The following is a 16,268-nucleotide window of genomic DNA, read 5'->3' on the forward strand; positions in this document are numbered from 1 at the left end:
CTCTATTGCAAATTAGCTTTTTATTTATTTACTTGGGGGGGGCACCACGGGGCACTTGTGGAGGTCAAAGAACAGGCCCACTCAGAAAGTTGGTACTCTCCTGTCACCATGTAGATTTCAAGGGTTGAGCTCAAGTCATAAGACTTGGTAGCAGGCACCTTTACCCAGTGAACCATCTCAACTCCAAGTTAGTTTTCTCTCTCTCTCTCTCTCTCTCTCTCTCTCTCTCTCTCTCTCTCTCTCTCTCTCTCTCTCTCTCTCTCTCTCTCTCTCTCTCTCTTCTGACAGTTTCTCTGTGTAGTTTTGGAGCCTGTCCTGGAACTCACTCTGTAGACCAGGCTGGCCTGAAACTCACAGAGATCCGCCTGGCTCTGCCTCCCAGTGCTGGGATCAAAGGCATGCACCACCACCACCACCACCACCACCACCACCCAGCTAGTTTTCTTATTATTATATACCAACATAATGAGTTTTCTTTGTGATCTGAATTACTTTATCTGTTTAAAAGACCTTCTCTAAGACGTGATCCATGAGTTTCAATGTTCTTCCAAAGAAGTCCTGAACACACCAAGGGTTCAAAATTTCTTCTCTATTAAGACTTGTTCGTTCTTTTTCCCTATAACTATGAGCAATCAAAGGAGTGATATGATGGCAATTCCTTGAAGATGGAGTCTGGGAAGTTTTTGGAAGACGTAGAACTCCTGTGATTGTGGGATAAAACTGGATTTTTCAGAAGTGACTATACTCAGTCTATAGTAAAGTGGGTTATAAGCAAAAGTGGTGTTGTTGCTTTCCCAGAATCAAAGGGGGAAGAATGAAGAGGGGTTGTTAAAGTGACCGACTGGAGGGGTGTTCTCAGGAGCAATGTATCAATAGGAAAAGGGGCAGGAGAAAGAGTGCTGCAGGATGCGGCCTCAGCTGGGCTTTTCCCCAGTCTCACTCCCTGGAGAGCTCTGAAATGTGAATAGTGTCTCAAGATCGTTCTGATTTGAGGCAAGGCTTCCTAGCCTGCTTTACTCCAGCATAACATAGGCCAACGACAGCTCAGAGAAGGAGGAAGTGGTCATCAGTTAATGACCAGCATCTGAAGGAGTTGAGGGACTGAACAAACTCACTGGCCAAAAGGATCTCAGCATGGCAGCTGTGATGCTATACAGGTAAGAATACGAATCATGGCTGAAAATCAGGAGAGTGGACTCGTGTGAAGAGACGAGGCACCATAGTGGGTAATGAGAAGTAGGGTTGGTGCAACTTCTAAACCTGAGAGAAAAGACAGACTTATGAGCACTACTGTTGAGCCTAGTGACCATGGAAATTATTTAGTTGTAGGTGGCTTCATCAAGAAAGCAAGCATTTGGGTTCATTTAAAAGTGCCATCTTCAGGACGATCTCTGTGAGTTCGGGGCCATCCTGGTCTAGATAGTGAGTTCCAGGAACACCAGGACTACATAGATCCTGTCTCAAAAAACAAACAAAAAAATTTTTTTAAAGGTCATCCTATCAGAAGGGTACATGGAGTTGAGGCTTCTGGCAAAATGGAGTCAGGAGATAAGTGAAAAACAATTTTAAAAAGTTCTAATTGATAGGTAAGAAAAGAATCAAAGGTCACAAATTATTCAAAAAGTAGTGCTTATAGGAGTTGTTGAATGTGTAAACTGGAAGGAGAGGAGTGTGCTTCCACAAGGAAGCAAGTCAAACAGTTGTCAGTAACAGCGGAGTTGGAGACCCTTCAGATGAGACACAGGTCACAGCACTGATGGTCATCCTTGTCTCCGTGTGCCAGCCAGGACCAAAAAGGATGGCAGATATGACAAAGAATGATAGATTGTATCAAGGAAGAGCTCCTCAAAGCAGGAGGATATTCTGTTAATTAATATTTTACACAGGGTGTAACTAACTATATAACCATGGCTGAACTGGAACTATGAAGACCAGGCTGACCTCAAACTCAAGAGATCTGCCTCTTTTTACTCTAATTAATATTTAACTAGCTTGAGTATTTTAATTAATAACTAAATGATATCAATTCTCTTAAAAAATAGAAATAGTAAATAAGGACAAAGCTTCTTGTCACTAAAACCACAGTCAGTCCTTCAAAAGCCTTTTCATGTGTGTCCACATGAGAATATAGTATTGGTTTTAGTGTATGTTTCAGAATAAATAGTTTCATACTCTATGTGCTTACTGTTACATAATTTACCTTTTTCTCTAAACACTATCTTACATGTCATAGGGATATAAGACACTATGTCATAGAGAATGAGAAACCCTTCTTTTTGTTTGTTTTTGTTTTTGTTTTTGTTTTTGAGACAAGGTTTCTCTGTGTAGCCCTGGCTGTCCTGGAACTGACTCTGTAGACCTTGCTGGCCTCTAACTCCGAGATCTGCCTGGGATTAAAGGTGTGCACCACCATGCCCTACAAAAAAACATTCTTTTGCTCTACTGTATAGTATGCTATAATGCAAATTTACGAAATTAACTAATCTTTTCTTAAATAGGAAAATACTTAGTATGAACTCGGATTTGGGCTGTTATCAGCAATATTGCTGTGTATATCCCTGTACATTTTCCTTTGTACACATGATGAAGGTTACAGCCACCCCACAAAGCACTTCTAGCCATGTATGTATTTCAGATGAAATGGTGTGTTTATGATAGTTTGGTTGTAGATCCGTATGTGTATTTCACTTATGAGTGTGTTCTGATGCAGTAAACAGAAACTCATTAATCATGATGGCTATTAGTTTCTCTCCCATTACTTCTGAAAATAGAATTACTGACATAGATTTAGCTGCTTAGTAATGATCCTGGTGCTCTGTCATCTCCTCTCTGAGCTCCAATGGGTTGTGTGATGTTTCCATCCTGTTTCATAGTCAAAGTATTAGCAGCTGATGCTCTGGACATCATTTTTGCATTCACAGTTAGAAAATGGATAAAAGAACATCCCAGTCCTTTATATTCTTTCTTATCTGAAATATCAAGGCTTGGGACTATGGTGATGGCTCAATGGGTAAAAATTTTCTGTGCATGGGGCTGGAGAGATAGCTCAGAGGTGAAGAGCACTGACTGCTCTTCCAGAGGTCCTGAGTTCAATTCCCAGCAACCACATGGCGACTCACAACCATCTGTAATGAGATCTGGCACCCTCCTCTGTATACATAATAAATAAAAAAAAAATCTTTGAAAAAAAAATTTTCTGTGCAAGCTTAATGACCTGAGTTCAGATCCTTGGAACCCACTTAAGGCATTAGTACACATCTGTAATCCCAGGACTTCTGAGAAAGGACACAGGCAGGAGAATATCTGAAAGCTTGTGGAACACTTAACCTGGAGTATGCAGCAGAAGCCACAAGAGACCCTGCCTCAAAACAAAGCAGAAGGTGAGAACCAACTCTGAGGAATTGTCTACTGTCCTTCACACATGCCATAGCATGTGCATACCTTCAGACACACACACACACACACACACACACACACACACACACACACACACACACACCATAAGTAGCACAAAGAAAATACCAAAGCTTTCTCTGAAACATTCTCATCAAATTTCTTGGGTCTCTTAGGCCAGAATCAGACCTATTAATATTCTCTCATTAAAGAAAGCTAATGAGGGAAAGATGTTCATCCAGATTAGCTTAAACCAATTCACATTTTGGCTGCACATTAGAAGGCCTTTTAAAATTCTTAACCTAAGGGGTTGGGGATTTAGCTCAGTGGTAGAGCGCTTGCCTAGCTAAGCGCAAGGCCCTGGGTTCGATCCTCAGCTCAAAAAAAAAAAAATTCTTAACCTAGACTGTACCTCCAGAAATTTTTATATACTTGGTTTGCGGTAGAACCAAGCCATTGTAGGCTTTTGTTTTTGTTTTGTTTGTTTCTTTCTTTTTTGTTTTGTTGTTGTTGTTTTGTTTTGGGGTTTTTTTGGTTTTTTGGTTTTTTTGAGACAAGGTTTCTCTGTGTAGTTTTGGTGCCTGTCCTGGATCTCGCTCTGTAGACCAGGCTGGCCTCGAACTCACAGAGATCCACCTGGCTCTACCTCCCGAGTGCTGGGATTAAAGCCGTGAACCACTACCACCTGGCTTGTTTGTTTCTTTAAAGCTCCCTGGATGCCTCTAAAAGTCAGAGTTGAAGCCAGTGGCTTACACCAATTATCCTTCATTTGAGTCTGGGCTGGTGAATCATGACTAGTTTCAGCTTCAATGAAACATATACTCATAACCTAAACAAAAGAGAGTTTTAATTCTCACATATAAATTCATTGATGTGCTAGGGATGTAGCTCAGTGGTAGAATATTGTTAAGTATGCACAAGGTCCCGGGTCCAATCCCTAGAACTGAAAACAAAAACAAACAAACAAAAAACACAGAGTTCCAGGATAGGTGATCCACAGCTGGAATGGCCCTCTATCCTGTCGAAGACACTGTTTCACTGGTCCACTTTTTGTGACCTCCATTCCCAAAGTCATTCAGGATCCAAACAGTTATCCCAGCTCCAAAATTACAGCTAGGAGGGAAATGAACTGGGAAAGAAGAGCAGGCACCTGCTCGATCTCTAATAACACTCCCTTCCTTGAGCATGGGTGGTCCGTTCCTGTATCACACATACCCAGAGAGCCTTTGTTTCAAAATATCTTTTCTACCCTACGATGACAAACATGTGCTCAACATCTTTTCTCATGCTGTCATCATTTTGTGTTTATTGCGATTTATTTGAAATTTAGTTTTATAAAATACAGAACATAATGATAACTTTTTAAAATTACTTTTTAATTTTATGTACATTGGTATTTTGCCTGAATGTATGTCTGTGTAAGGGAATCACAGACAGTTGTGAGCAGCCACGTGGGCACTGGGAATTGAACCCAGGTCCTCTGAAAGAGCAGACATCTCTCTATCTCCCAGTGATAACTTTCTTTTCCCCCTCAAAAGTTAAGCTAATTCCCTCATCATCACGTATGTACCTTTTTCTCCAAACAGGAAATTCTACCTTAATTAAATACAGATGTCCCTTGACTTGTGACAGGATTACATTACAATGGACTGATTGTAAATTGAAAATACTGTCAAGTGTTTTTTTAAATAACTCATTCACCAAATAACACAAGCTAGCCTAACCTACCTTAATTTATTCAGAACATACTAATTAACTTACAGTTGATCATTAAACCTAGTGTCTGCTTCATAATAAAATGTTGACTATCTCATATAACTTATTGACTGCTACACTAAAAGTGAAATCAGAATAGGCGTGTATGTTTCAGTGAGACAGGATCTCTTCTTGTAGCCCTGACTGTCCTATAACTTGCTATGGAGATCAGGGTGGCCTAAAACTTACAGAGATTCACCTGCCTCTTTGCTTCCTAAGTGCCGGGAACCATGCCTAGTTAATAGATTTGTATTAACTACCTTCACCATTGTTGTGATGAGATGGAGGGCAAGAGCAGCTTCAGGACGAGCAGCTTTATTCTGGCTCACAGGAGATGCAGCTTAGCACAGCGGAGAGAAGAACTAGTAGCAGAATCAGGAAGCAGAGGATGGTGCATGCATCTCACCTTCTCCATTTTCTTCAACCTGGGACCCAAGCCCATGACATGGTACCACGCACATTTAGTGTGGGTCTTTTCACCTCAGTTAACATAGGTAACTTTAACAGGCATGTCCAGAGTCTTGTCTCTTCAGTGATCTTAGATCCTGTTGGCAAACAATATTAACCATCACAAGTCCACTTCTTGTCATCTTGACATCTAAACATATCACTTTTAAGCTATAACCCTTCCTCCAGTTCTTGTCCCCATAGGCTCATGGCCATCTCATAGTGCAAAATACATTGAGTTCAGCTTCAAAACTTGCCACAGACTTTGAGAGTCCCAACACAATATAAAAGTTCAAAGCCTTCTGAGACTCAAAGTAATCTCTTAACTGTGAGCTCCTATGAAAAAAAAGCAAGTCACATGCTTCCAATATACAATGGCACAGAATAGGCATTCCCATCGCAAAAGGGAAAACATTTTCTGGTTCTTTTCGATCCCTGTTCCCAAAGCACAGTCCAGGAGATGACAAGACTCATCTGGACAAACTATACTAGTTGAAGGAAGGCCAGGTGCTCCGGGTCAGGCCAGTGGTCATTGGACTCAAAGGTGAGAATTCTGTCCAGTGTAAACTACTGAATTCAGTTTGATAGAGGAGCAAATGCCTTTCATATTTACATTAAACTGCCATGTGCTGTTTGAGCTCATGGAGAAGCTAGCTGCAGAGATGGGATATGGCCCTTCCACGTCAGACTCATGCATGTTTGTCTCAAAGTGTTCTCCTAGGCTTCCTTTCCTGAGTCGTGTTGGCCCCGACTCTGACAGGAAGAAAAGAGACTAAAACAGCCTAAGTAAAGGTGTTGTGACTATTATTTATCCTGCAATATACAGCTCTATCTGCTACTTAGACTCACTTAAAAACAAAAACAGTTATGGTAGACCACGCTATGTAGTTCTAAAGACAGCCTGTGTTTTCTATAAGATTTACCTGGGAACTTACCAAGCCCCGTAGGTTAACAGCCTGAACACAGGCAATAGTCATTTATCATGTATGCAGTTTGGATTCCGTTTTCTTTTATTAAAGTGGTATTACACAGCACTATCTTCCAAGCTAGAGCTGACATGACATCAGGTAGGCTTGATTGTTGGTTTGTTAATGTTTTTGTGTCATCATCAAGAAGATGATGCTTGAATGTTTTCAGAATGCAAAAAACAAACAAACAAACAAACAAAAAACTTTTTCTAGACAGAGTTTTTCTATTTAGCTCTGGCTGTCCTGGAACTCACTCTGTAGACCAGGCTGGCCTCGAACTTGGTTTTTTGAGGCAGGTGTATAAATGTGTGTGTGTGTGTGTGTGTGTGTGTGTGTGTGTGTGTGTGTGTGTGTGCGCGCGCGCGTGTAGTTGCACATGTATGCATCCCAAGGTGCATGTGTGGAAGTTAGAGGAGGACAGCGTGCAGGAGTCAGTTCTGTCTTTCTACTATATGAGTCCTGGGAGTTGAATTCGGGTAGTTGGTCTTGGCAGCAAGCATCTTTACCAGTGATCCATCTCACAGCACCACCACCACCTTTTGGGGTTATACCATAATTTAAAGCAAAATATTTTAAGCCGAAACAGTATTGAATGTAAGACCAAATTACAAGTTGTTCATGCACTGACAATAGGCTCCAGACCTTCATAGGCCCCCAGACCTTAGCACAACTGACTCCATGATGGAAGTATCATTCAGGCCATAAAACTCAGCACACAGACAGTACCACCTGCCAAAATGAAAACAAAGACCTAATCCATCAAAGTCCACAGTTCTGAGAAAGTCTCTAAATGCACTAACCTTGCTTTTTGGCTCTTGTAGTTCTGCTTCTGGATAACTGTTCTTGTTAATTGAAGTATGTTAACCCAGGACATGGGGTTTTTTTTTTTTTTTTTTTTGTGTGTGTGTGTGTGTGTGTGTGTGTGTGTGTGTGTGTGTGTGTGCTTAAAAGCTCACCCTGAGAAAGGCTGGGTGCTACACCAGGATCCCAAACATGAAGTGTAGTCACCAGCCTGCTAATAAAGACTTTGTATTGGTTTAAACTCTTGTCCAAGTAGTCTTCTCTGGTGCATATCCCACAACACTTACCACCCACGTGTCAGCAAAAAGAATTGCCCACCTAGCCACGTGGTGGTGGTGCACACTCAGGAGGCAGAGGCAGATGGATCTCTGTGAGTTCAAGGCCAGCCTGGTCTACAGAGAGTTCCAGGACAGCCAGGGCTACACAGAGAAACCCTGTCTTGAAAAGCAAAACAAAAAAAAATAATTGCCCACACATAGCTTAGCACAGAACCCGGGGCCCCACTGTGCAACACTCTGCTCAAACAAGAGCATCAGTTACTAAGTCTCACACAAGAGTATGCTGCAGTCAGCTCTGGAAACCTCTTGTATCATCTCTTTCCATCCCATTCAGTAATGTGGCATTGGTCATTTGGAGTGGTCATGGTAGGAACTTAGACATCACAGACCAATAGATGCTGCAAACTGGATTTAATTTTTGAGAAGCAGCACTGAAAACTTAGCATGACATGGCAGGTCCCAGAGCATCCAAGGTGTATCCATGAGGTAACTGAAGTTTGGCATAATTAAACTAGCTCCCTATTCACGTCACATCTCCAGACCCCAAGTCCACTCCATGGCACTTTTCAAAGACTTGGCCTCAGCAGGCCAAGTGGCCATAAAGCCTAAGGTAGGGAGACCTTGTTTCCTTTCTAGGGATGGGATGGAGCAGCAAGGTGAAGTGGGCCTAGGTGACAGGTGGTAGCTGAAAGAGCTGATGTCTTTGAGATAACCTATGTGACCTCACACATCTGATAGAGCATGAGTTCCTGACTGCACCCTAGACAAGTCTGAATTCCACCAATTTTTATTTGCCAGGCCCTTTTCTGTGTACCATGGATGCAGAAGAGAAGAAAGGGAGGGAAGGAGGGAGGGAGGGAGGGCCAAAAACCTTGTCTTCAAAAGCTACAGACCAATAAGTGGCATATCTTACTCCCCATTGACCCTGCTTAATTGTTGGGGGTGGGGCACAGAGGTCCTTGCACACACAGAGAAGCACTAAGAGAATCGGGAATGTTAATCACGTAGGGTGTCTCCTCAATGGAGGAGATACAAATCAAATACCTGCATTCCATCCAGAAAGCTGAGAGTGGAGGTTATTAATGACTTGGTGACCTTTTTGCTCTCTGAAGGGACAGACTTCACCCCAATTCTCCAGAATGACTATCCCAGACTCTTCCCTCCCTAGACCCTTACCCATTTTTAGGATTGATGTCATAAATACTTTATGGCTTGTTGACGTCTAAGCTATTTCAGTCAGAGACTACACTAGATTCTAGGCCTTCTAGCTACAGAACCCACCCTCATGGTCACATGCACTGTGTAAAAGAGTCTCTGTGTAGTCACCTTAGTCTATGTGCACCTGAAATTGGACTGATTGGACTGATTATTGCCTGGAAAGCTTTCCCCAAATTGTACTGTGTTTTAGATACGCTCACAATGAATTGCCTGAAGTGGTCGACAAAGGCAATCTGCACTGGGCTTTCATTATCTCTTCCTGAGGTTTGCTTCCCTGTTTGACACCTGTACGGCCCCTCACTTAATTTAGCTTTTGTTGTTGTTTGTTTTGCTTCATTATGTGCTTTTTGTTTGTTTGGTTGGTGTTTTTTTGTTTTGTTTTGAGACAAGGTCTGGCTATTCTGTAACACACTATGTAAGTGGCCACACTAGCCTTGAACTCACAGAGATCCACCTGCTTCTGCCTCCCTGGTACTGGGATCAAAGGCATAAGCCACCATGACTAGCTAATTTAGGGGTTTTTGTTTGTTTGTTTGTTTGTTCTTTTGGAGCTGAGGATCGAACCCAGGGCCTTGCGCTTGCTAGGCAAGCGCTCTACCACTGAGCTAAATCCCCAACCCCTAATTTAGGTTTTTATTGTCTCTCACATAAACTGTTCCTACTTAACTCCAGGTCTCATCAGAAGATTTAGTATGGGGGTGGAGCTGAAGTTTATAAATTGGAGGGAATGGGTCCTTTAAAAGAATATACAATTATGATATATAATATATATATAAATAACCATGTGAATATATCACAATGAATTCTCAAAGGACTTTGAAGAGAGCCTATGAAAAGCCTCATGAAGAATCAGTCTCTCTCATTGACTGGACTCCTGGAGCTCGGCCTGGCACCTAGCTGTGGATCTCTGATGACAGTTAGGGTATTCAGCCATCTGATCACCAGAGTAGGCCAGTTCAGGCACCCTCTCGACTATTGCCAGTAGTCTATGGTGGGGTCATCCTTGTGGATTCCTGGGAGTTTCCCTAGCACTCTGTTTCTCCTATTCCCATGATGTCTTCATTTATCATAGTATCTATCTCTTTCCTTGCTCTCCCACTCTGTCCCTGTTTCAGCTCGAACCTCCCGTTCCCCTATATTCTCATCCCCCATCCCTTGCCCTCCATTACTCCCCCTCACCCCCAGTTTGCTCATGTAGATCGATGAGAGAGAGGAGGGATTCTATGAGCAAGGGACATCAAGATCATGATGGGAAAAAGTACAGAGACAACTAGCCAAACTAGTGGAAATGCATGAACTGTGAACCAATAACTGAGGAGCCCCCACGGTACTGGACTAGGCCCTCTGGATAGGCAAGACAGTTGTTTAGCTTGAACTGTTTAGGGGACCTCCAGGCGGTAGGATCAGGATCTGTCCCTGGTGAATGAGCCGGCTTTTTGGAGCCCAGTGCCTATGCTGAGACACTTTTCGCAGCCTTGGTGCAGGGAGGAGGGGCTTGGACCTGCCTCAACGGAATGTACCAGGCTCTGCTGATTCCCCATGGGAGACCTTGCCTTGGAGGAGGTGGGAATGTGGGGTGGGTTGGGGGGAGACTGGGGGGCAGGAGGAAGGAGGACAGGGGAATCTGTGGTTGGTATGTAAAATGAAAAGAAAATCTCTTAATAATAAAAGAATATCCAATACCATTAGTCATCAAGTAATGCCAAATTAATTATAATTTGAAATTCATCTCAACCAAGAAGAATGGATAAAATTGAGAAAATAAATGACAGCAAATTCTAAAAAAAAAGAAGAAGAATCAGTCTCAGCTACACCCTGTCTCTACTTCACCCAGACAAGAAGAGCAGCCTTTCCTGCCCACCCTATACTCTATACTGCCCACCCTCTACTTCCAAGGAAGTAGGAGCTTCCTTTCCTGTGGCCCCTTCCCAGCAATCCAGCATTATACAAAAGAACACACACACACACACACACACACACACACACACACACACACACACACACATACACACACGCAAACACGCTCACACACACTTTTTTCCTGTAAAAGCCGGGTGTGGTGGCACATGCCTTTGATCCAGGCACTCCAGAGGCAGAGGCAGAAAGATCTCTGTGAGTTCGAGGCCAGTCTAGTCTACATAGTGAGTTCTAGGACAGCCAAGGCTAATTAGTGAGAGAGCCTATCTCAAAAAAAATTCAAAACAAACAAACAAGATAAGGAAATGAGTGGTTTGATTTGCATCCTGATTTGTAAGTACTATTACACACATCTTAAAATGTAAACACATATACATTTGTTATACTTGCTACTGAGCCATTTAAGCCTGACCACAGCAATATATATATATGTATATATATGTGTGTATATATATGTATATATATACACATAAAGTATAAAGAATATAAACAGAACAATTCATGGACTTACTTCTATTCTTCCTTCTGGGACAAAACCTACTAGTACATATACACAGATATCCCTACAAAACAAGAGTCTGACCTCCTTGGCCTAAATAATAATAGTCATGGCCACTGAAAGAAAAAACAGCAGCCACATGGAGCTTTTCAACTTCAAGAAGCTTCGCCATTGCCTGCAGACAGCTAAGAAGCAGCTACCCAGAGACTGCTAGCTTCCGTTCCAGTGCTCGGTTAGAAGGTCTCTGGCCTCTCCAAGCTGGAGGATAAGCCAAAGGGACAGCATGGCTCTGCAGAAGAGCATGGAGTGAGCATTCCTTGAAGCATGAGGGAAAGCAGCCACCTCCTATTTATCAGTGAGGATAGGGCTGGTTGTCTCTGAGATTCCTGGTGATTGGTAGGGGTGTGGACAGCCTAGAATAATGACAGCATATATCTTGCCTCTGTTTCATCCCAAAGATGAGAAATGAGAACTCAGCCAAAGGGTCCAACATTGTGACTCCCACTGTTTTATTATTTAGGACTGAATGATTCAGCCTAGATGCCAGCCCAGCCCAGGAATGGAATAGATCCCCAGGCAAGACGAGTTGTTCTGATGTGTTTGCTGTTTGCTCTTCTTGAAGTGACTGAGACTTCAGGAGTCAGTATCAAGGAAGACTAAGAGCTGAAACAACCTCCAGGCGACTTTCTGAAATGACCCTTTTCTTCGCTTCACGGGAGTATTCGAGAAGCCACAATTAGTGCGTGCTTTCATTTTGGTATTATTTTCTAATTATCAGGTTTCCACTTAGGAAGTGGATTGAAACAGCAACCTAACATTCTGGGACTCCAGGGGGCACTATAGTACAATACACAGACATCCAAGCCCAAGTCAGCCGAAAATGGTTTGGTGTCTGTTTCCCACAGTTTGCACTGGGCTGAGGCTTGGGGGAAATCTCTCTTCTGTTTAAAAAGCATTATCTCAAGACCAGAATTAATAGAAAGGAAACGAACCCTGAACTCCTAGACGTGGCATGTGAAGTACCAGCATGATTCCAGGTGCTGGTATCTTCCACCTTGGAGGCAAGTGGAACCAGTCATCCAGTCCCAAAGGCTCATCCTTCCGGCTGATAAGCCTATCTCTCCTCCCAGGCTTGGGCGCCTCTGTGCTTGTCCCATCACCCATCCCTGCTTCTATGATAGTCCACGTACTCCGGAATAACGTTGAATATTCATGCATCTACCACTGTGAGCTTCAGGAGGGCACAGCTAGGCTCGATTTGTCCACTTATTCTCTAGCACTGGGCACATGACAAAACTCTGAACATGAGCATGAATGTCCATGAAGCAAAAGGGTGAGGTAAGAGGGTTTGGCCTAAGGGTTCCAAAAGCGAGACCTTGCCTGGGCCAAAGGAGGGTATGGCATTTCCTCTGTCTGCTACCATGCCTCCAGAACGCTTAAATTCTTGTCTGTGGAGCAGCCATAGTATGTAGAAAGGAGAAAATCCATCCCCCACCCAAACAAGATAAATCATGCAAAATAAAGTGTCGTTCCAAGAAGCAGAGTTGTGGCTGGATCTTAAGAAGAGACACTCAATTCGGATTCCCAGGACAGCTCTAACACTTGCCCAGGGGATTCCCTGAGTGTCCCAGAACCCTTGCTTCTTGGATCAGCAGCTCTAAACCATAAGCCCTTCCCTGAGGCTGCAGAGTCTGCTAAACATCATCCTGGCTGGTTCCTTTCTATCCCATGGGGTTAGTTAGGGTAGAGTAGAAACCACACAAGTCAGGACCCTCCCCCCCCACTTATGACAGCTACCTCTCGATGCCATTTTCCTAGGCCAACCAAATCCTCTACTTCTCCAGGTTATTTCTGGGCACTTGTCCCTCAAATCTATTCTTCAGAGTCACAATGTAACACCAAAAAGGCACAGGGACTCCACTGTGCCTTGGAAAGAAAAGCACTGCCTAAGTTCAAGCATTCCTGCTGGAGGGGGCAACAGAGCAAAGGGACAGCCCAGAGTATGAAGAATTCAGGCAATGGAGAGGTCTTGGTGTCAGGCGACCAAGGAACCGACACAGCAGGAAGACTGTCTGGTGAGAGAAACTGATCAGTCAGGAATGCTCCTAAACAGTTCCTAAGTGTGGGAAGCCATAAGAGACAATGAACTCTACTTAAGAAGGTTCTATATACTCCAAATCAAGCAACACTTTAAAACCTGCAGGAGGAAGGTGGAGACGGATGAGGAAGCTGCCGGCAAAACAGCGAACGTATCTCCTTCAAGTGAGGGTGGAATCTAGTGTTGACATGTGTTCCTATCAGAGACATCCTCTGTGGGTGCTGGGGGAAGGACATGGACGATCTGACAAAGTGGTAGCTGTAGCTGGAAGAGAAAGGTGTCAGAGATGAGCCCCCCCCCCTCCACTGCCGACGCACGCACGCGCACACACACACACACACACACACACACACACACACACACACACACACGTGCTCCAAAGCCTGTGGGCAGCAGGAGGGGGTGATGTGGACACACGGGGGGGCACTGGCTTGTGAAGGACGGGCATGTGGGAACTAAACTGCCATTGTGGCCTAGGAGCGGAGCCACTTGTGCTGGGGACTCTTCCTGGGGCAGGGGCCCCTCTCCCGCCTCATGGTCTAATTTCTCCGGTTGATGGTCAGGACAGACAGAAGGAAGACAGAAGCCCAAGCTAGGATTGTGGTCTTCCCAACGACAGCCTCAGAGACTGTGGACAACACATGAACTCTTCAAGAAAAAAAGGGGGGGGGAAGGGGAGAGAGGGAGAGGGGAAGAAGGAGGATAGGAGAGGAGGAGAGACAGACAGACAGACAAACATGGGGCATGGGGGAGGGCAGACACAGCAGTCCAGCATCCTCAGAGAGTAGGAGAAGCATCACCCAAACAATCATCAAACTTCTTGTCTGTGGGGTAGCTTCATCGCACAGGTAGGAGGAGGAGGAGGGGATGTGGCCAGTAGATACTGCAAGGAGGTCAGAGAAGCCCCAAGACACTGCGGAGTCAGAGCAGAGCCCGAGCAGGGAGGAGTCAGGCTGTGAGCCTCGGAGAGCCGCCGCCGAGATCCTTAGTGGAGGACTCCTGTGAACTTCCACAGAAACAGGAGGCATGGAGATCATAGGAGGAGGGGAGAAGGGGGAGGTTTTTTAAGAATGGGAAGCTTAGCCAGACATACATAGTGGCTCGCATGTGTGATCCCAGCACTTAAGCTCTCTGAGGCAGGCTCTCACTTGACAGGTCTGGGAGGGCCCTCAAGTCTGCATTTCTAACAAGCTACCAGTGGCAATGCTGCTGCTCCAGGAGCCATACATACTATGAGGGGCAAGGTTTAGAGTCAGCTAAAGGGATGTGGAGGGCGATTGGAAGAGAATTCCTTTTGAAAGGCCCGCTTTCGATAATTCCACCTGGGGTAAAAACTGAGACCTTGAGAGGCCTGAGTGGGAGTGTCCCTTCCTCCTCTTTCAGAGGTGACAGGTGGTGGAAAATTGGGCATAAAGGGGAAGGGATAATGAGGAACAAAGAGGTCAGGAGAAGAGGCAGAGGAACTCTGGGGAGACACAAGCGTCCCTGGGATCCTTTCTCTGGGTCAGCGTTAGGCAGGATATTAAGGGTTGACTCAGAGCATGCCCCACCCCTAGGAGGATGGAGATCTGAGAGTGCAAGGGCAAGGCCACCCCCTCCGCCCCCCTTTGCTGTTCTGCAGAAAACTGCTGAATTCCATCCAAGGTTTCCTGACAGCCCGCAGGACACACAGAAAAGGCTATGCCACAAGGTCAAAGGCCAGGAGGTGAGCTGGGCTCTTAACCCTAAGCCTGAGTCCCACGTGTCCAACTTGCCATCAAAAGTCAAGAGGTTTCTCAAAGGCGCAGTTGGGAATGTAAACTTGAGTTTAAGTAATCCAAGGACAGGAATAAGGATGGGAGATGCCGCACTTAGGTAGCTCAGCTGGCCTGGGGCCCGCAACCTGCTACACACTGAGAGACCCTTGAGCACTAAACCAGAAGTTAAGTCGAGGTCAGGTTCAATGAGGGAAGTGCGGGGAGGGCCAGGAAAAAGTCAGAAGGTACCAAATGAGCAGCAACTCCCGAAATCAAGCCTTGGCCGAGGAGAAGGTGGCACATACTTAGGGGAAGGAGATGGGATCAAAAAGATGCTGGAGCTTCGTCTGGTGGCGACCGGGAGGCCGTGGTGGTTCCCGAGCGCAGTGTGATGAGCTGAACTGCTTAAGCTGGGAGCTCCTTCGCCGCGCAGCCCCCAGCCCGCCCGGTCTTCGTCTTCCCCGGCCAGGGCCAGCTTCCCGGCGTCCTCCCGCCGCGTCTCCCCGGCCGTGGCCCCCAACCCGGCTACCGACTCTCCAGGGTCCGCCCCGCCGCCGCGGCCCCAGCCCGGCCGCTCCTCCCCCGATGATGTCACGTCCCTGGCCGCCCCTCGGCCGGCCTCGCGCCCCGCCCCCGCCTCCCCTGGCCCCGAGTCCCCTGGGCCCACCCGCTTGCGACAGCCCTCCTCCTGCCCGTGCTCCCTCCCTTCGGCTCCCGCTCCCCAGGGAGCGGCGGCGGCGGCGGGATGGCCAGGGCCCGCGGCCAGGCCCCCGGGAGCGGCGGGCGGCGGCGGCCGCGGCGGGGAAGCCCGGGGACCGGGCCCCGGGGGGAGTCGGCGGGTCTGCTGCTGCTCCTGCTGCAGGTGCTGCCGCCCGGGGCAGCGGCAGGCCCGGGGCGCCGGGGCACTCGGGGACCTGGCGGCGGCTGCGTCTGCTGGCCCGGCGCCGGCCCTGCTTTTCCCCGGGACGCGCGACTGCTGCTGTTGCTGCCACCCCGGCCGCCACCGTCGCCGCCGCCGAGCTCTACGGCCGCAGCCTCCCCCTCTCGGATGGTAATCAGCGCCCCGCGCGGGCGCCGCGGGCGGGCGGGGGGGAGACCGAGGCGGGGGGAAGGGCGGGCAGCTAGCGGGGCGCTCGGGCCCCCCCTCCGACGACCGCG

General features: G+C 46.4%; 1 protein-coding gene across 6 annotated transcripts in view; it reads left to right on the top strand.

Annotated features, from left to right (window-relative positions):
• Positions 1-13,729: 13,729 nt before the first annotated feature.
• Positions 13,730-16,268, top strand: part of Ebf4 (EBF family member 4) — a 75,486-nt gene continuing 72,947 nt past the window's right edge. For 3 of the 6 annotated variants that reach the window (XR_008215452.1, XM_052726395.1, XM_052726397.1), the window contains exon 1: positions 13,730-16,161. Coding sequence is in view for 5 of the 6 variants with exons in the window: in XM_052726395.1 (XP_052582355.1) it covers positions 15,429-16,161 (733 nt within the window). In the remaining variant the exon portion in view is untranslated. The remainder of the gene's footprint in view (positions 16,162-16,268) is intronic. The other 3 variants (XM_052726396.1, XM_052726398.1, XM_052726399.1) reach the window with 3 other exon arrangements.

This window comes from Peromyscus californicus, unplaced genomic scaffold, assembly GCF_007827085.1.
Source record: "Peromyscus californicus insignis strain IS unplaced genomic scaffold, ASM782708v3 Scaffold_7__1_contigs__length_154581171, whole genome shotgun sequence".
In the NCBI taxonomy this organism is placed as follows: Eukaryota; Metazoa; Chordata; class Mammalia; order Rodentia; family Cricetidae; genus Peromyscus; species Peromyscus californicus.